The following is a 20,808-nucleotide window of genomic DNA, read 5'->3' on the forward strand; positions in this document are numbered from 1 at the left end:
TTTACTCTGAGTTAATAGGCCTGGAGTAAAGATAATACTCAGAATTAAGAAGAGGCAAAAGGCACCTATACAAGGATTGGATGGGTCTTGCCAGGGGTGGGCTGCTGCCCAGATGGGGGTGAATGCTGTGGGGTAGCGAAAATGGAGCTCCACCCCAGAGTACCCAATTTGCAATAAAAGATGTTGAAAGAAAATACAGAGCATCTTGCATAAGCCATGCCCACAGTGTGGCAATAAAATTTTTGGTAGCCCTTTACACGGTCTTGCCATCAATGAATTGGTGATTCTGAAACTCCAAAAAGGTTTTTCAGAAATAATTAAATTTTGGATTTAAAACAGACTAAGATTAAAACAGACTGAAACTGGCCTAGGTACAAATGAGCTACAAAAGAAATCTATCTGACAGCTGAAGCAATGTAGCCATTAATAGATACTATTTTATTGCCTTCTAAGCCTACTCAGAGCAAGATTTACAATAAATTCTTCAAATTTACATTTCCAGATTAATTTTCTGAAGACCGAAATGGAGAGAAAAAGCAAAATGATCAGAGATCTCCAAAATGAGGTGAGATTATTATCATTTTTTCCCAAAAGATGTTGAATAATTGCTACACATTTGTTAGGAAACAAATACATGGTATCCATGAATTGTTTTTATGGGAAAAAGAAAAGGTATTAGATGCCCATCATATTCCCAATAATACATTTCCTGTTGTTTTATTATATAATAAAAATGATGTATTTCAACAGAAAGAACTAGTTTGAATATTTAAACATTCAAAACTTATAAAATTGTAGTTAATACCATAAATTGTCCTGAATATTTAAATATAAAATAACTCTGTTTACTAATTTGTGGGTACATATAGAATACGTGGATACTTGCTTTGTTACAACATAATCTTGATAAAAACACTATTGAGAGTTTTTGGTTCTTTCTCATAATTTTGTTATGTGTTATGTATTTATATAACCAGTTATTCTGGCTGAATAGAGCGGATCGTGATTATGGGCCAGAATGCAAATAATGACAAATCACTTCCATGTTATTACTAAAACAGTCAAATGGATATTCCCATGATTCAAACTTGACTCGAAAGACACTGTTGACATTTTTTATAGTTATTTCTCATTATTTGCATATTCAATATTTGCCAGTTTGGCTGCTCGCTAAAATTTATTTATAACTGCAAAATCAATGCTCACATCACTTCTTTGTCATTCATAGACATGAATATCAGTGAAAAAATTGTCAGCCAATGCACTCATTCCAGCTGACCAATTATTCAATAATTCAGTATTTGAGTTACTGATGATGTAGTTTCAGTTTTCAATTCTGGTTGGTAGAAATTTTTAATTTCTCCCAATGAAGGATATTTAATTATTTCCTTCGAAAAAGCTTCATCTTCAGCTCTGCTTTACAACATTCAATGAAGTGAAAACTGAAGTTACTTTTTTGCATTTTCTGTAAAGATTTGAAAAAACACAAATTATAAAAATACAAACTAAAATAAATGAGCCTCAGATGCTCAAGGGTTAACCGGTTTATTCTCCAAGGTTCAGCAATAACATTGTCTCCAAGCCGCTACTAAGTATTCAGGCGCGAACTGTGAACAGCACTTGGGTTCCTGTATTTATACTCTTTTTTCCCGACCAAAGACAAGGTTGACAGTTGAACAAATCTCCCGCTCAAACAGAGGAACCAATCAAATTCAAATTCAAACTATTTACATTACATATTCAAAACAAACAAAATGCATTCACTTTCATTTTGAGATTTTGGAATTGTTCTTTGTTCTTCCATCTCCTGTCCTATTGCTCTCCTATATCTCCTATACCATTCTTCTTTCCTATATTTATTCTGTTCTTTCACTGATATATTTTATTCCTATTTCTTCTCTTCTCTTCTTTCTTAGATATATTTTACTATGAGTATATCCTCTATAACCTTCATTATATATTTACTATATGTATATCCAATATAACTCTCATTTTGCAATGGACAAAATCAATCAATCAATAAAAATAAATATTATGGATGCCAGCTTCATAGGGAAAGTAAATTTCCCTATGCACCTGGCATCACATAATACAGCAAATACGTTTTAATACAGGTGTGGAAAATATTCTGCATGCAAACTATGGAACAGTTAGTGTTCAATGTCCACTTCTGAACCAAAGAACATGTTCATTCTCAAACTTGGTCTGAAATGTGTGTTCCAAGCAGAAATTTAGGGTGAAGAGAATCAGCATAAATGTAAAAACATTAGTGATGACACTAAGAAGGAAGGGAAGAAAGGAGGGCAATCGGAAGAACAAGAGGAATGATTGATAGGCTGGTTGGATGTGCTATGCTGGAAGTCAGGACATCAGTTATAGTTAAGGGTTGTTGTAGAAAATAAGATGCTATGAAGATAAGGAAATAGGTTAAGGAAATTGCTAACTGTGCCACACTTGAAGCCAAGGACACTGATAACTAAGAGAAGAATATTGCAGGAAGGAGAGGCTGGAGAAACTAAATATGTTGTGCTTGAAGCTAAACATTTTGGCAGTGAAACAGGGAAAGAAAGAAGAAATATTGACAGTAGGCTGATACATCAAAACCATTCAGAGAAATAAAAAGGAGATGAGTGAGGTTTACTTATTCACTTAGCCTGCTTGGCCATAACATTTTGGATTTTGTTTTGATCAAAATCTGAAAACATCACAATATTTGCAGATACAGCCTGCAGCCCAAACAATTTGGCAGGACAATTGAAATAAAAGATTCTTCTTTTGGGTTCCAGTTAAAATACATTTACCATTTCATGCAATAGTTTGTCAAAAGTTATGGCTGGCATCATATAATCAAGGATGGGCTACTGCCTGGATTGGGGGGAATGCAGTGGGGTAGCGAAAATGGAGAGCACCCAATTTGCACTGAAAGATGTTGAAAGAAAATGCAGGGTGTCCTGCATAAGCCATGCCCACAGTGTGGTAGTAAAAATTTTGGTAGCCCTTTACTGCATATAATCATTCAGATACAAAAATGTTTTGGAAACTGAAAAAGATTTCAAAATTATGATTAATAAGTATAATAAAGTGTTAATACTTATTGATAGAAGTCAGAATGATAAACAGGTCATTCCGTGTGAAGTGGAACAGTGGTCCCCACCTTACCATCTCAGATTTTGATTAAATTTGGCACATAGTTTCCTTATGATATAAAACTGTGCTGTGCAAAATTTTAGTTCAAAATACTAAGAATTGGGAGTTCTAGGAGACCTCAAATAAAGTTTGCAAAATGCTGAGTCGGCAAAAATGACATTTTGGGCCAACTTCTAGAAGCTGTAAACGTGGCAGTTTCAGTAGTATGTTGGTGATATTTGGAGAACCTGCACACCTTGTAAGGCTTTATAAACTGACAAAACCCCATGTACCTACTCCTCTTACCTTTACCATGGTTCAGGCTCAAACTTTGCAAAAAAATCCTGAAAAATGAATTTACAGCAATCTTCAGGCTTCTGTAGTTTTAAAATTACTTGACCTTTCAGGTTTATTTTTGGCAGGTGTACTAAGTACACAGCTGCAACGAGGACTTCCAATTTGCAGCAATTTCCTTCAGGTTGTTGAAAAAATATAAGAGTTCAAAGTTGGTACTTAACGGGTTTTCGCCAAATTTTGGCTATCTTTGATGCCCTGTTTGATCCTGTGGGGCAGCTTCAATCCTCTTCAATGGAGCACCATTAGAAAGAGCAGATTCTGTTCTTTAAGAATATATTGTTTTCATTTTGGTGTCTCTTCATATATGCATTGAAAAACCTTCATTGATACAAGTGCAGTAAAATGATTCTTTTTTCAATAAGTAGCATTTTTTTAAACAAAAGAACACAAGATATTATAAGACTGTGTTCAAAACTATTAAAAAACAGGAATGTTTGTTAGGAAATGAAAGGGTGAGGCCAGGTTTCAAATAAGGCTCCAAAAAAGTGGGTGTTTTGTGTTTTGTCAGTATGGTTGCATAATAGAGGAAACAGGCCCATTGATGTTTCTAATGGCTGTATAAGTCAATTAGTGCTTTAAATATGCATTGGTCCATGGTGGCTCACCATAGCTAGGCATGTCCAGCCACGGGTGGGGCACTTGGCACAGGTTCCCAAGCCTGAAGGTGGACATCTTACACAAGGTTCCCAAGCTCTTTTGGGTGTCTTTGCCTAGGTTCCCAAGCCTAAAGGAAGTGTCTCAATGGTTCCCAAGCCGTAGTAAAACATCAGAGCTGCAGAGACAAGAATTTTTCACTGATAATTTAAGCTGGGTTTTTTGGTAATTTATACTGCTGTCCAAGTGCTGTAGTTGCTGGTGCTGGAAGAATTGCTAGAATATGCTGTTCAGGAATCCAACAGTAATTTTACAGCTTCTAGAAGTTGGCCCAAAATGTCATTTTTGCCGACTCAGCATTTTGCAAACTTTATTTGAGGTCTCCTAGAACTCCCAATTTTTAGTCTTTTGAACTAAAATTTTGCACAGCATAGTTTTATATCATAAAGAAACTATGTGCAAAATTTCATCAAAACCTGAAATGGTAAGGTAGGGATGATATTTAAAATTGGTCCATTTCACACGGAATGACTCAAATATGATTTTTGGTTTAAAACCTTCTTAGGTTTTAGCAAAGGAACCTCAAGAAAAATTGCATGCCAGAAAAAAACCATTGATTTCCTCCGCATCAAGGAAGGAAACAAGGGGATTAACTAGCAAAAAAACCCCAACCTATTCCTTATTGTTGCTATATTGCATTTAATTTTCACTTAAATATATGACTAAAAAATAAACTCATTTGAGATTTTCTTAAACTGCCTCAAATTGTTTTGGCACATTTTGGAAGTATAATGCCTCCAGCTGTTTGAAATATTTGATCCAAGGTAGCATACAGAGCTTTGATTTTCTCTGCCACTTTATATTATAAAGTAACTTGGATAAAACATTTGTCACCCACTAGCTCCTCTAAGACAATTTCATTTTCCAAATGCTCTCTCACCAACCTCTTTGGGAAGAGAGTAGCATTAAAATGTCACTTAGGGAGTTATACAAAATCTATGTTCGTTCCCCACATAAAACGCTTAAAAAGATGCATAAAAAGAAGAAAATATGAAATGGAATTTGAAGGCTGCTTTGGGACTGCCTGAAAGGCTTCAGCTAAATGCTTAGCAGTGTCTAATGAATTTTGATGAATATTGTTCTTTAAATGAAATTAGTTAAGCTTTGATGGTGTAACCTCCTAAGCAAAAATGCAATGTATGGGGATTTTCCCATTGTAAATATCTAATTCTTAGATGCATTAATTGATTATGCTTTTTCTATAAAGTTTATTTTTTGCACTTCCAAAATTCCGAAGAGACATTAAGAAGCTCTGTATATGATAGATCATAGTGTGTGTATGTGTGTGTGTGTGTGTGTGTGTGTGTGTGTGTAATTAGAGATGAAATAAGCACACGGGACAACCACATTTTGTCTCTAAAGGTTTTAGTGATTTTTTTAAATTACAAAAGCAGATACACTTTAACCAATTCAGGATTGAATGATTCTCCACTGCACTGCTCAGAGAGTCCAAGGTGGGTATTACTTCAGCCTTATAGGCAGGGACTGAGTTAAAAATTAGCATAATTATTATGTCCCGCCCACCACTGCCCCCTTCCAGTCAGTTTTTAAAACTCAGTCATAGTATAGGGACTATGAGTTTTGTTCTCTCTAGTTAAGGAAATAAATTCCTGCTTCTATTTCTTTAAAAAATAACCTTTTCTCCCCTTTTTTTCTCCTTTTCTACAGGATGAAGTTGGAGTTCCTGGAAGTCTGAGAGCCTCTGCCCTCCGGGGTATCGTTCTCCAACTCTTCAACCCTGAGAAGCCTCTGCTCTCCGGAGCAAGCTTTGCAGACAGGGTGCGCTGGTATGGGGTCCCTGACGTGAGCAATCAAACCCCCCTCCCATCCATACCCAGGTTCCCCTTTGGATGCCCAGCGCGAGGCAGCACCTCCGGATCGGTTCTTACCGAGTGTGAGGAGTCCCGGCTGCCTCCATTCTTTCCGACCGCCTAGATCAGCTGTTTGGCGGCTGGAAACCCGCGTTTTAAGCGCGGTGGCACGTAAGCCTCAGAATCGCTGGAAGAGGGGCTTGTTGGCCCCCATCAGCTGTTTGGCGGCCAGGAAACGCCGCGGTCGGAGCGACCAGCATGAAGGGCTCTAAATTGCCGAGAGGGGGCTGGGGCGCCGCCCGATATCTAACCGGCAAAAATGGCAGGCTCAGGGGACCATAGGTTCTCCTTTGCCATTTTAAGGGACAGTTTCTCCTCCCGCCTGATGTCACGGCCGCCATCTTGGGAGGAAATCAGGCTGGGATGCAATGACTCAGCTACATCAAGCTCTTCCAGAGCCGCCATTTTTTACTAAGAGCTGTTGCCATGACAATGAGGTCAAAGGAGAGGCCTCTCTAGTCATAGGCCAATCAGCCACAAGGGGGCGATGACGCGCTATTTGGGCGTCGCAATTCCCTAGTCATTTCGCAATTTACCTAACATCGTGAAAGAGCCTCTTCATATTACTGTCTGTCGCAGTTGCCTCAAAGCAGCCCTAGTGAACCTACAGTACCCTCAAGAAATAAGGGGAAGGACAAGACACATGGCACTAAATCTAAGGGGAAATCTTCCCAGTCCTCAGGCCTAAAGGAGGCTGAGAAGAGAAGGCCCTGGAAGCCCAATTGGAAATAACCAAGACCAGCTGCTTCCGGTTTGGCGGTGATCGCGGCGGGACATCCTTGGCAGGGCTCTGCCAAGCGATCCCTTCTACCCCCTTCGAAGGTCGCATTCGCGATCGGATCGGGCTCGGATGGCCCGATCCCAGAACAGGGGGCTCCCCTCTGCCCGAGGAGCCATCGCTGAGACTCCAGAGGCAGCGGTTCGCCCCGCAGCTCCAAAGACGGGAGAACCGATCCTCTTCGTCTGAGAGGACCGGCCAGCGCTTTCTCCCCTCACCCAGCGGGAAGCTGAGAAAAAGCTTTAAATTGAAAGTTCTACATTTATCTAACTGAAAAAGAATACATCCGATAAAGGACTCAAGGTAAAAAATTTCCTCTTTGTTTCAAGACCAAAATCTGAAGATTTGATCGTTCGCAAGCCTCAAGGGAAAGTTTTTTTTTTAACGAGGCGAAAGTGAAAGTTTTTTTTTCTGAGTCTCATCCGCAAATAACAGCCGAGACTAAATTCTCTCATCTTCATTGTTTCCATCCTGTATTTGAATTTTGGAATCTATAAAATATTTTTTCTTACTCTATGCTTCAATAAAAGATTTTGAACTGGAAATGGCTATTTAGAAGATTTCAATGCTTAAAAGAAGTTAGTAAAGATGACTAAAATTTCTTTTTTATAGTCTGTTAAAACATTGTGTTCTGGGCTGACATCTTAACTGCGGAGGAATATAACTTTGTTGCCTTATTTTTTTTTTCTCTCATCCTGTTGTCTTTGCAACATAATATCATTATATAACAACTTGAAAATAAATGGGAAATAGAAGGAACTGATACCTTTCCTTTGGAATATTTACCTTTGGATTAACCTACTTGGATTACTTGCTGACTGTCTCTGAACTACTTTGGATTACTTGCTGATTGCTTTTTTTCCTTGGGATTATTTTTTCTTCTGAGAACCTTTTCACATCTGCCTGATCATATGAACTTCTGACTTCTAACCTGACTCCATCTTGGGATCTATTTTTTTTTGCCTTTGTCTTGAATTTGGAAAAGAACATAGACTCCATTTTAACTACAAGAAAATTATTAATTTGACTTTTTTTTTTTTTCGTGAGACCTGCAATTGGGATTAAGTACAATTGTATTTTCTGACATTGGGATTCACACTCTTTATTCATCTAATATAATCTCCTGATTTATAAGAAGAATATAACTATACATATTGTGTTTTCTTTTTGATTAATTAACTCTTTCTTTGTTCTCCTTCTGATTTTCCTTCTTCTTATTTCTATTTTTGAAAGAAGTTTGAATTGAAGACTATGCATTGTTAGCAAACCTTGGTTTCCTGCTCTATTTTAATTATTTGAATTGAAATACTCCCCATTTCCTTTTTTTTTCTCTCCCTTTTTCTCCCTCTTCTTGCTGCCTTATTAAATCTTTTTTCTCTTCTTTTTTTCTTTGTACTTTTTCAAACTTTCCCTTTTTAAAATAGTTATTACTCTTTCTTTGCTGTCATTTATTTTGTCTTTTTATTAGACCATTTATTTTTAACTTTTACTGGTTTTTTATTCCTAAAAGTTTTATATTAGTTTCCTGAGGTATTATATCTTTAAATTTTTAAAGACAATTTAAATTTTTAAAATAATTAATAACAATATATATTGGATTTTGAATTTTGAACTTTCTTGATAATTGAATAGTTATAATTTAAGCGTAACCGCTAATAAAATAGATTGAATAGATTTGGAATTTATAGAAATTTTCTCCTTTTCACTATATATAAATTTAGATTGATTTAAATTAACTCAAATTTTAAACAGCGGATTCAAAATTGATAATGTCAACTTATTCAACCGTTGTTAAAACAGTCAAAAAACAACCTACTGCAACAATCTCTTCTCCACAAGTGTCCCCACGTCCTTCCCCGACACACCAGGCCTCAGCCATGTCTTCCAAGGATAAAGAAAAAGACAAAACAACGCAGCCCAACTTTGCAACATTACAAGAAACTTTAAACAATATGCAGGACTCTATCTTTAAATCTCTAGAGAATGCCACCCAACAAAGAGAGGTTATAAAAGAGGATGCAACACAACAAAGGGAAGCCATAAAAGCAGACTTGGCAGAATTTAAAAAGGAGATGGCCCAACTGAAAGCTGATATGGGCGAGGTGAAAGACCAGATAAAGGAGATCCAACAAACACTACAAGAAAGTGATGATCGAGTGAAAAAGGTTGAAGAGAAATCTGACAAAAACGCAAAAAGAATTGATTATCTCGAAGGGAGAGCTGATGCAAGACACAGAAGACATGATGAATCAATTATTCAGCTGGAGATGCAACGTGCTTCGTATGGACTACGATTTCAGAATATGAAAGAGGAAAAAGATGAAGATTTAAAAATGACTATGGCGGAAACGATTGGAGGTATACTCCAGGAGGATCCTGCTGCGCTAGTGAAAGAAATCGATGAAGTTTACAGGACTTCGAATAGTTACATCCGTCGCCACAATCTTCCAAGAGAGATTCATATCAAATTCACCAGGAAAACTTTGCGAGATGACATACTCCATTGGGCAAGAAACTCCAAACTCCAACATCAAGGAGTGGAAATAAAAATATTAAAACAAGTTCCAAGAAGTGTCAGAGAGAGCAGAAGAGATTACCAGTTTCTTACCAGAATTTTGATCAAAGAAAATATAACCTATCGTTGGTTAATCCCACAAGGTCTTTCTCTGACATGGCGTTCTACAAGATACAAGCTGGAAAATGTAGAACAAGCTAGGTATTTCTTTGAAAATAGTGGCATCAGCCACATGGACTTTTCAGATAAACAACAAGAGGCTCATCAACAACCAGCACAACAGCAATCAGGGGAGATACTAGCAATCCAACAAGAAGAACTATTGGGGGCCACAGCTCTAGCAATAGAGCAGGACCAAGGTGCTATAAGAAGAGTTCAGCCTCAGCGAGAAACCAAAAAACCCACTAAATGACAACAACTAAAGATCTAAAGATCTTTTCGGTAAACGTTAACGGACTTAATGAACCAAGGAAAAGGAAACAAATCTTCTCTAAAATCAGAAATCAAAATGCTCAAATTGCAATATTACAAGAAGTACACATCAAAAAAGATAACCAAAAATTATTGTTGAATCCCAAAATTGGAAAAATGTATGCTGCATTAGCAGATCAAAAAAAAAGAGGTGTGGTGATGTATGTAGAGAATTCTATAAATTCCAAACAGATATATAAGGATAATGATGGTAGAATATTGATTGTACAAGTTGATATTGAACCTAGACCTATAGTGGTTGTTTCTATTTATGCTCCCAATGAAGACCAAATGATATTTTATAAAAATTTACATCAAATAATAATAGACTTAGCTATTGAGAATGTATTAATAATAGGTGATTTTAATGCTATTGTGAATAGGCAATTAGACCATTCAGGGGGAGGGAGCCATAATAAAAGGAAAAAAACAAAAAGAAATCTACTACCTAGTACTTTCCAAAAAATGAAAACAGAATTATTGCTAAATGATATATGGAGGGAAAGACACCCCCATAAAAGACAATTTACGTTTTATTCTAATCCCCACAAAATCTGGACAAGAATAGACATGGTATGGACATCAAAAATGGTTGCAGAAGAAATAAGGGAAGTAGAGATAGATGTTAATACATGGGCTGACCACAACCCAATAGTGGTCTATATAAGAAGGAACAACAAACAGAATATTTGGCGGATGAATAGAATTATACTAAATGATAAGAAATATAAAGATTGGATCGAAAAGGAATTAAAAATATTTCTTGAGATTAACAAAACCCCAGACACCACTCCACAGAATATATGGGATACACTCAAAGCTTATATAAGAGGGTTAACAATATCTTACACAGCAAAATACAATAAGGAAAATAAATTAAAGTACGTACAACTAATAAATGAATTAAAACAATTGGAATTTGCATCGCAGCAACACACCAAGAACAGAGACTTTAAAACAGAAATAAATGTAATTAAACATAAAATTAGAATTATAGAACAAAATCAAATAACTGAAAAAATTAAAAGAGCAAAACAACATTATTTTGAACATGCAAATAAACCAGGCAGATGGTTAGCATATAAACTTAGAAAGCAGAGTCAATCCAAATTGATAAAAAAATTAGAAGACAAAGATGGTACAATAAAATATGATACAGAAGGAAAGGCGGACATTGTTTATAACTTTTATAAAGATCTTTATGCCAAAGACAATGTTAGTGAAGATGAGGTTTTTAATTACCTACAGGCTTCAAAATTACCACAAATAACAGAAGATCAACAGACTATGTTGGATGGTCCAATAACAATGGAAGAACTCCTAACTATAATTAAAAAACAGAAAAACAATAAGGCCACTGGTCCGGATGCTATACCGGCAGAATGGTATAAGATAGACAATGAAATAGTAAGAAACTATATGTTAGAAATTTTTAATTCATGTAGACTTGAGGGCAAAATTCCGAAATCTTGGTCAGAATCGCTGACAACTTTAATACACAAATCCGGCACTGACCCACTAAAAATCAAAAATTATAGACCCATATCTTTATTAAATGTAGATTATAAAATATTTATTGCCATTTATGCAGATAGACTTAAAAGAATTATAAATGGAATAATACATCAAGACCAAAATGGATTTCTACCAGGGCGACAAATTAAAAATAACCTTAGAACAGTAATAAATACATTAGAATACTATGAACAACATCCAGATAAGACAGCATCCTTAATGTTCTTAGATGCTCAAAAGGCCTTTGACAACGTTAACTGGACATTTATAAAAATGCAATTAAACAAAATGAGATTTGGCTCAAAATTTGTTAATTTAATAGATACTATATACTCAAAACAAACGACTAAAATAATATTAAATAATAACCAATTACAAGCACTTGATATAAACAAGGGAGTTCGTCAAGGATGTCCTATATCACCATTGTTATTTATTATGACACTTGAAACTTTATTAATTAAAATAAGAGCGGATTCCGAAATAAAAGGTTTAACTATAGGAGACGAAACTTACAAACTCCAAGCTTTTGCAGATGACTTAACGTTTATAATTGAAGAACCGATAACAACTGTCCCTTCTTTATTGCAAACTATTGAACAATTCGGAAAGGTAGCAGGTTTAAAGATAAATAAAAGTAAAACTTCTTTCTTAACCAAAAATATGAATAAAATACAAGAAACTAAATTAGAAAATATTTCTGGAATAAAAACCGTAAAGAAAGTAAAATATTTAGGAATAAATTTAACAGCGAAAACAATAACTTTAAAAAATGATAATTATATAAAATTATTATCAGAAATTAAAAAAGATTTAGAAACATGGAACAACCTGAAAATATCATTTTTAGGAAGAATTGCCACAATCAAGATGAATATTTTGCCTAAGGTTTTATTTCTCTTTCAGGTAATTCCAATAAACCCAGGGGGAACTTTCTTTAAAACTTTGACAAACTTAGTTAAAAAATTTATATGGCAAGGGAAAAAAGCAAGGATAAAAATAAACTGTTTGGAAGACATTAAAGAAAGAGGAGGATTTGGTCTTCCAAACTGGAAATTATATTATCAGGCCGCCGCCTTAACATGGATTAAAGATTGGATAACCTTAGAGAATAAAAGAATATTAAATTTAGAAGGACATGATCTTATGCTGGGTTGGCATGCATTTATATGGTATGACAAGGAAAAAAATCACTCATATTTTAAAAGACACACATTAAGGAAGTATTTACTAGAGGTTTGGAAGGACATAAAGAAAAATCACTTCTTAAATGTTCCAGAATGGATAGCCCCCCTAGAAGCAATAACACATCCAAAATCTATAAAAGACACGAAAATATTTTATAGATATAAAGAATTATTAAATGATCAGATGAAGCTAAAGCTTAGGAATAAACTACAAGAAGAAGGGATAATAATAGATTGGTGGCATTATGCCCAGATTCGATCCAGATACCAGAAGGATATAACTCTTTATACTTTTAATAAAAGTAAGAATTTGCTAAGTCATTTAATTATTAATAATTCAGTAAAAATGATAGGGAAAATATATAAATTTCTTATCGCTCACAAAAATATAGAGTTGACTCTAAAAGATACCATGATAAGATGGTGCAGAAATATAGGCAAGGAAATAGATATAGATACTTGGGAAAAAGTCTGGATTAATAATTGGAAAATGACCAAGTCAGTTTCATTAAAAGAAAACCAAATTAAAATGTTTTATAGATGGCACCTTCCACCTAACAGGATAGCAAAAATGTTTCCTAAAACATCCCCACTGTGTTGGAAATGCAAGAAAGATATAGGAACTTATTACCATCAATGGTGGACATGTAGCAAAGCTAAAACTTATTGGAAGATGATTGAGAAGATATTAAAAGAAATATTAAAATATGACATAGATAACACCCCGGAATTTTACTTATTAGGAATTACTAATCAGACTTACAAGAAGGAAACTCTTTACTTAATTATACACATATTAACTGCGGCTAGAATAATATACGCGCAAAACTGGAAGGGGGAGGAAATCCCCAAGAAAGAAGAAGTTATAGCTAAAATATTAGATTGCGCTGAAATGGATATGATGACAAGACGATTAAACGATCAAGAAGATACAAAATTTTATGAAACATGGAACAACATATATAAATGGTTAGATAAGAAAAAATAAGAGATAGATCTGTTTTTATTTAGGTAATAACAATATTAGATGTATTTGTTGATGATTTTGACATAGTTGTTTACTCACAAGCGATATATTAAAAATTTTGTTTTATGTATGCTTAGTAATTGAGATTAGTTTGAATGTTTGATTAGATGAATATATTACACTTAAATAACATATTAAGCATTTTTACTTATACTGTACTAATATTGCATTTAAGATTTGAAAATTTTTTACTAGACTTTTTAACATTCAACAAATGTTTGATTATGTATTCTTTTCTCTATTTGAATGTATACTTTCAAAAGAAGCGGGGAAATACATCCCCATTTTATGTTTAATGTTTGTACGTCTGTATGTCTGTTTTATGAAAAATAATAAAAAAATTGAAAAAAAAAAAAAAAAAAAAAAAGGAAATAACCAAGACCAGACAAGGGCCAAGCCCCTCAAGCATTCTCCCCCCACGTCAACAGAGTCCCTCGGTCTCTGAGACTGCATTGGAGGGCTTTCATCTCACTGGTGCAGGAGGCTTATCACCTGATCGCCCTTTGAGTGCTCCACCTGCAGAAGGGTTTCAGAGGACAGAATGGTCTAGACCAGCTATACAGCCAAGGTCTCAACCCCCTCAGGCTGCAGCAGCCACATTTACACCAACTGCAGCGGACCTTAGAGGCCCCATAGACAACTGGCAAACAATGTCTCCATCCTTACAGGATATGATAGCCTCGGCCTACTCTCAAGGCATTGCAGTGGGTGCCCAGCAGAGGCCTTCCCCTCTTCCTAGAACTAGCAGGCAGGATCCTTGGACTGTACCTGATATTGCCACATCTGTGCATGACTCCTTCCAGGAGGACCAAGGCCTTGGAGAGATGCCCATGGATCCAGAGGATGAGCTATCCGGAGATGAGGCCACCTTGCCTGAGCAGCCTCCTTTAGCGGGCCTATTCAAGCAGTCTCTATTCAGAGTTTTGTTAAATAAGGCCAAGGCCACTTTGACTCCTGACAACTCAACAAAAGCAGCAGCTCAGGACGTAGGCATCATGCCAGCTGCCAGGCTCATCAATGAGCCCCAGAAGGAATCTGAACACATTCCTGCAGTACCCATTTTTGCAGAAAATATCAAAAAACCTTGGCAACAGCCAACTGCAGCCCTAGGACCCTCAGCCTGGGATAGGAAGTTTTATACGTTTGACCCGGAGGTGGAGGATTTACTCCAGTATCCCTCGGTGGATACCCCGGTAACGTCCTTGATGTCCAATGCAGTTGTGCCATCAGACATGGCGGACGGGCTGAAGCCAGATGATAGACGAGCGGAGAATATGATCAGGAGGATTCATCAGCTGTCCGCCTGGGGCCTCAGAGCGGCGTCGGCCGCATCCTTCTTTAACAGGGCCTCCATCATATGGTTGAAAGACATGCTTACCAGGTTAGGACCGGAAGATGCCAGACTTCGCCAGGATGTTAACAAACTTATTGCCACCACTGAATTCTCCGCGGACGCCACCTTGGCGGCAGCGAGATTCTCCTCTCGCGCCTTGGCATCAAACCTGTCAGCCAGACACCTTCTTTGGCTTCGCTCGTGGCAAGCGGATGCTAAATCGAAATGGCGCCTGGCCGCAGCACCGTATCAGGGCTCTAATCTCTTTGGAGAGTCCTTAGACTCAGTCCTCATCGAGGATAGAGACAAGAAAAAGGTTTTGCCACGATCAGCAAGAAGTCAAGACAGGCGGGGAGCCCCATATTTTCGTAGGCAGTCCTTTCGTTTGGAGCCCTCCTCGACCTAATCCCCGGTCACAAGGGCTTACGGACAGGGGACTTACACACCCTCTTACCGAGCTGATCGAGGTAGTTATGGGAACAGAAACCAGCAGTTTCAACAATCCCGTAGATCATTTAGAGGAGGCAACAGGGGAGGATATCGCAAACAAAAGTGACTCCTCCCAGGACATTCCCATCGGTGGACGCCTGCAGTGCTTCACCGGATTTTGGGAATCCATATCCACAGACGTATGGGCCTTAGACACCATAGATCAAGGCCTACAACTAATATTTCTGCATCGACCTCCCAACAGATTCATAGAGACACCACTGAATCATCCAAAAAACGATCCCTCATTCTTCAGGAGGTCCAGCACCTCCTGGATATAGGAGCAATAGAGCCTGTCCAACCACATCAAGAGACACTAGGGTTATATTCCATTGTATTCGTGGTCCCCAAGTCTTCTGGCGGCTGCCGTCTGATATTGAACCTGAAACAGCTAAACCTTTACATAAGGTATCAACGCTTCAAAATGCATTCTCTACACACCATACTGGCATCCATTCGCCAATGGGACTGGATGACTTCCATCGACCTCAAGGAGGCGTACCTCCACGTCCCGGTCCATCCACTACATCGGCAATTCCTCCGTTTCTGTCTTACCAACCAGCACTACCAGTACAGGGACATGCCCTTCGGTTTGTCTTCAGCCCTGAGGACATTCACCAAACTTTTGGACACCTTAACAGCAAGCCTCAGGGCACAATCCATATGTCTTCTAGCATACTTGGACGATGTTATTATCCTTTCCAGGAGCCCCCAACAAGCCAAGCAAGACCTGACCTGGACAATAGACTCTCTGGAAAGGGCAGGTTTTACCATCAATCGGGGCAAGAGTCATTTGCAGCCAACCATGCGCCTGCTCCACCTAGGCACCATAATAGATTCTTCGACGGGCATGGTCTTCCTCTCATCAGAGAGGAAGCAAAGGATAGTAACACTGGTTCGTTCTATCTCCTGTCGCAACAGAATTTCCCTAGCAGAGCTATCACAACTGTTAGGGATGTTCATCTCTTGTATCAACATCATTCCATGGGCCCGGTTACATGCTCGCACTCTGCAATGGTTCCTCCTCCCCTTCCAAAAGGCTCGTCTCAGCAATTCAAAAAGACAAGTGCACCTGACCACGACAGTTCGCCTCTCCCTTCAGTGGTGGACTTCATCCGCCATAGCCAAGGGCTCCCCCTTTTTGTCTCACCAGGAGGTGATGATCACTACGGACGCAAGTCTCTCCGGCTGGGGAGCTCACTCAGGGGGCCAGGGGGCCCAGGGCAGATGGTCTCCAGAGGACCTGTCAGACCCCAACATAAACCGGTTGGAGTTACGAGCAGTGTTCAAGGCACTGCAGTCGTTCATGTACAGGGCCATGATATTAACGGACAACGTGGCGACAAGAGCACATGTGAACCACCAAGGAGGCACACGCTCAGGACGCCTGATGCAGGAGGCCCACGCGTTAATGTCATGGGCAGAAAAACATCTAGCCTCGATTCGAGCCGAGCACATCTCGGGGGTGGAGAATACCCAAGCAGACTGGTTGAGTCGCACAACAATCGACCCCAGGGAATGGACACTGAACCCGGAGGTTTTCCAACTGATTGTTCACAGATACGGCGTACCAAAAGTGGACTTATTTGCCACGCGCCACAACCACCAGTTGCCCAGGTTCTTCTCTCGCTTCCCGATGCCGGAGGCGGAACAGGTCAACGCACTGCTATCACCATGGCCCAAGGGGCTTCTGTACGCCTTCCCCCCGGTCTGCCTGTTACACAAGGTGGTTGCCAAGATCATTTCCAAGGAGGCGGAAATTCTTCTCGTAGCCCCATTCTGGCCCAGACGCCCATGGTTTGCCGACCTGATGGGGCTGTCAATCCTTCCGCCGTGGAGAATACCGCACCAGTATCTAGTTCTGACACAGGGCTCGATAGTGCATCCAGAACCCCAGTGGTGGAGGCTTGCCGTGTGGCGATTGAGGGGAACCGCATGAGGGCAAAACAGATTCCGGAAAGCATCATCAATACCATTCAAGCAGCACGCCGTCCGTCAACGACACGTATCTACCAGGCTACCTGGGCAGCATACTGCACCTTTTGCAGGGCTCAAGGAGTCTCTCCCTCATCATCTTCAGTGCTACACCTTCTAGAATTTCTCCAGAAGGGACTGGAACAAGGGCTGGCACCCAACACCCTCCGCCGACAGGTTGCGGCCATAGCAACAATTCTTAGGCCAGACCCCTTTTGCCCAATTTCTCATCACCCTTGGGTGAAGGACTTCCTACGTGGGGCAGCAAATCTGTCCCCTCCAGTCGTACACCATTTTCCATCCTGGGACTTACCATTGGTCCTGAGGGCATTGACAGGACCCCCCTTTGAACCACTGAGGGAGGTGTCGCTTCGCTTTCTCTCGATAAAGGTGGCCTTCCTAGTAGCCATCACTTTGGCTCGTAGAGTCTCCGAGCTGGCAGCACTATCGGTCCGCCCAGACCTATGTGTTTTCCATACAGATAGAGTGACTCTACGACTGGACCCTTGCTTCCTAACCAAGATCAACACCAGGTTTCATAGGGCTCAGGACATTGTTCTGCCGGATTTCTGCACCCATGGCTCTCATCCATCGGAGCTACGGTGGCATAAGGTGGACGTTAGAAGAACCGTAAAAATATATATCTGCCGCACAACCACCTTTAGAAAGTCGGAGGACCTCTTTGTGTCCTTTCTTCCATCCTCCATGGGAGGGAAAATATCAGCTAAGACGATTAGCAGATGGATCAGGACCTGCATCATCGAAGCATACAGAACCACATCGACACCCTTACCGGGTAGGATTACTGCTCACTCCACCAGAAGCGCGGCTACTACAGCGGCTTGGACTACACAAGCACCGATTGAAAACATTTGTAGAGCAGCAACCTGGGCTGCCCCCATGACTTTTATCAGGCATTATCGTTTGGACTCTTTCGCTTCGACGGAGGCAGCCTTCAGCAGAAGACTGCTACAGGGAGTTTGTGTTTCAGCACCCCTGGTCCAGCCTATCCCTCCCTGAAGTGTGGCTTGGGTATATCCCACCTTGGACTCTCTGAGCAGGGCAGTGGAGAAGAACCGTTGAACTTACCTGAACGGTCTTCTCGCTGCACTGCGAAGAGAGTCCAAACCCGCCCGGCTTATTAGCCCAGGTGCGCAGTTTCTTGAAGGTTAATAGTTGTTAAATAAAGCTTGGTTCCTTTCACTATTCCTTCGTTTTTATTACTGACTGGAAGGGGGCAGTGGTGGGCGGGACATAATAATTATGCTAATTTTTAACTCAGTCCCTGCCTATAAGGCTGAAGTAATAGCCACCTTGGACTCTCTTCGCAGTGCAGCGAGAAGACCGTTCAGGTAAGTTCAACGGTTCATTGAGATACAAATAAATATTTATTCATGCATTCACCAACTTTCTTCCTACAGTGGTTCTCAACCTGGGGGTCAGTATCCCTTGGGGGACTGAATAACCATTTCACAGGGGTTGCCTAAGACCATGGGAAAAACAAATTACCCATGCTGTTAGGAATTAAAGCTTCTATTCTGGTGCCTTGGAACTTGGTCTACGGAGAGGGGCGGCATACAAATCTAATAAATAATAATAATAATAATAATAATAATAATAATAATAATAATAATAATAATATTTTTACATTCTGAAAATCAGGTGTCCCTCTGATTTTCCTGCCAATCAGCTTAAGGCTCTGCTCGGAGAATTGGCACTAGACTTATGGTTGGGGGTCACCACAACATGAGAAACTGTATTAAGGAGTTGCGGCATTAGAAAGGTTGAGAATCACTGTAGGAGAATATTTGTAGATCAGCGTTGAAAAGAGGGCTTCTTGGTGCTCTCTAAACTTCCTTGAAAAGAAGCAAGCTCAGAGAGCACAAAGTACCCCTCACTTTTTTGTTATAGATACACTGTAATGTAGACTCTCATTCAATGTCAATTCTTATCTCATCATCTAGAAGAAATGACATGTAACATTTTATCAAACAGTGAAAACAAACTAAGGAAATTAAATGACTGAATGATCATATCCTTGTGACAAATTAAACCATGCAGTGATTAGAATTAACAAACATTTGAAATTTAATTCATTGGCTAAATTTTAGTTTCCATTTATTTACCTAAACAATACTTTGAATAGGGGATAATAAAATGCAAGATTCTGGCCTCTGGTAATAGAACTGGACAGTTAGAGTGGCTGTCTAATCAAACCATTCCATTTCTATCTCTATTCTTTGTTTTTTCCTCATATATCCAACAAACATGGGTATTGTAACAGGGACAAAATAATGAACTAGTTTATTTTAATCGACTTGGCTTTATTTTATTTTTAAGAAACTATTGTCAATCAACAATTAAAAAGTCTGATAAACAACCAATTACAAGTGCCACAATTTGATGCTTTAGCAGGGAATGAACTGATGGATAAGTAGTTTACCCATACTTAGTGTCAGATTTATCTTAGATCTCATATGGGAATATACACTATGATAGCGAGTCCTCGGAGAGGGGCAGAATATAAACCCGATTAATAAATAAGTAAATAAATAGTGATGTGTAGCCGCATGAATAGATCAGACATAATCCATAACTTAGCCAAAGAGATTAAAATAACATATTTGTACAAAAATATAATACAAGCATTTAATGTTAACAATGAGAAAGCTAAAAAGTCCTTCAGTGTTAAAACTGCTATCCCTTTTCATTGCTAAGTGACACTCTGCCTTGCTCTGGAGAATCCACTGTGATTATCCCTTTTGTGTTTGCCTGTGTGTATGTGCTGAGCGTAGACTACAAATAATTATCTGCTGGATATCCTCCAACACTTCACACTGATGTCTTTAATATCTCAGCCACCAAATAAATATATGAAAAGATTGGCCCCATGATGGCAGCTGTTATCCTGGTGATGAAAATGGAAAGTAGATTAGATGGTCCAGTTAAGGATTCATGGCAAAGAGATTTCTCTGCTTAAGCACAGAAATATGATGTGCAGGAAAAACAGGTGAACTATTTCATTGGTCTGATCTCTTTTAAGCCATCTGAGTCTTTTCTTTTTTTCTTTGATAATCTTGCTAGGAGAAAGGACGGGTTTGTTGTTGACTTTACTTGTTAGATTTTTTTTACAGTTGAAGCTATGAATTCAAGAAAAGAATAGAATCCCAACATGAAAGATTAACCATTTCAAAATGTCATGTGCCTAGACATTTCAATATGCTATGGGCATGTAAAATATTTATTGTATAATAATCAGCAGAATCAAAGAATGACCCCAGAAGCCCCCAGTGAAATAGTAAAAACACCTTGCTACAAAATCAAAACACTGAGCTAAAAGATTTTATAAAATAGGAAGGTCATTGTAATTTAGTAAAACATTACAGACTGCAGAACAAGCATCCCTAGAAAAAATTGGGTCAGCTTTAAATTGCTGAGAATGACTAAACCAACTGAGCAAAATAAAATACATAATTGACTGGTGCAATTTTAGAATGGGTGATCTGTGTTT

The 20,808-nt window shown here is 38.8% G+C and overlaps 1 protein-coding gene across 3 annotated transcripts in view; it reads left to right on the forward strand.

Moving 5' to 3' along the window:
- Nucleotides 1–20,808, forward strand: part of LUZP2 (leucine zipper protein 2) — a 477,893-nt gene that overhangs the window by 295,954 nt on the left and 161,131 nt on the right. For all 3 annotated transcript variants that reach the window (XM_070735253.1, XM_070735244.1, XM_070735262.1), the window contains exon 5: nt 503–565. In XM_070735253.1, the coding sequence (XP_070591354.1) occupies nt 503–565 (63 nt within the window). The remainder of the gene's footprint in view (nt 1–502; nt 566–20,808) is intronic.

Source organism: Erythrolamprus reginae, chromosome 1 (assembly GCF_031021105.1).
Source record: "Erythrolamprus reginae isolate rEryReg1 chromosome 1, rEryReg1.hap1, whole genome shotgun sequence".
Lineage (NCBI taxonomy): Eukaryota > Metazoa > Chordata > Lepidosauria > Squamata > Dipsadidae > Erythrolamprus > Erythrolamprus reginae.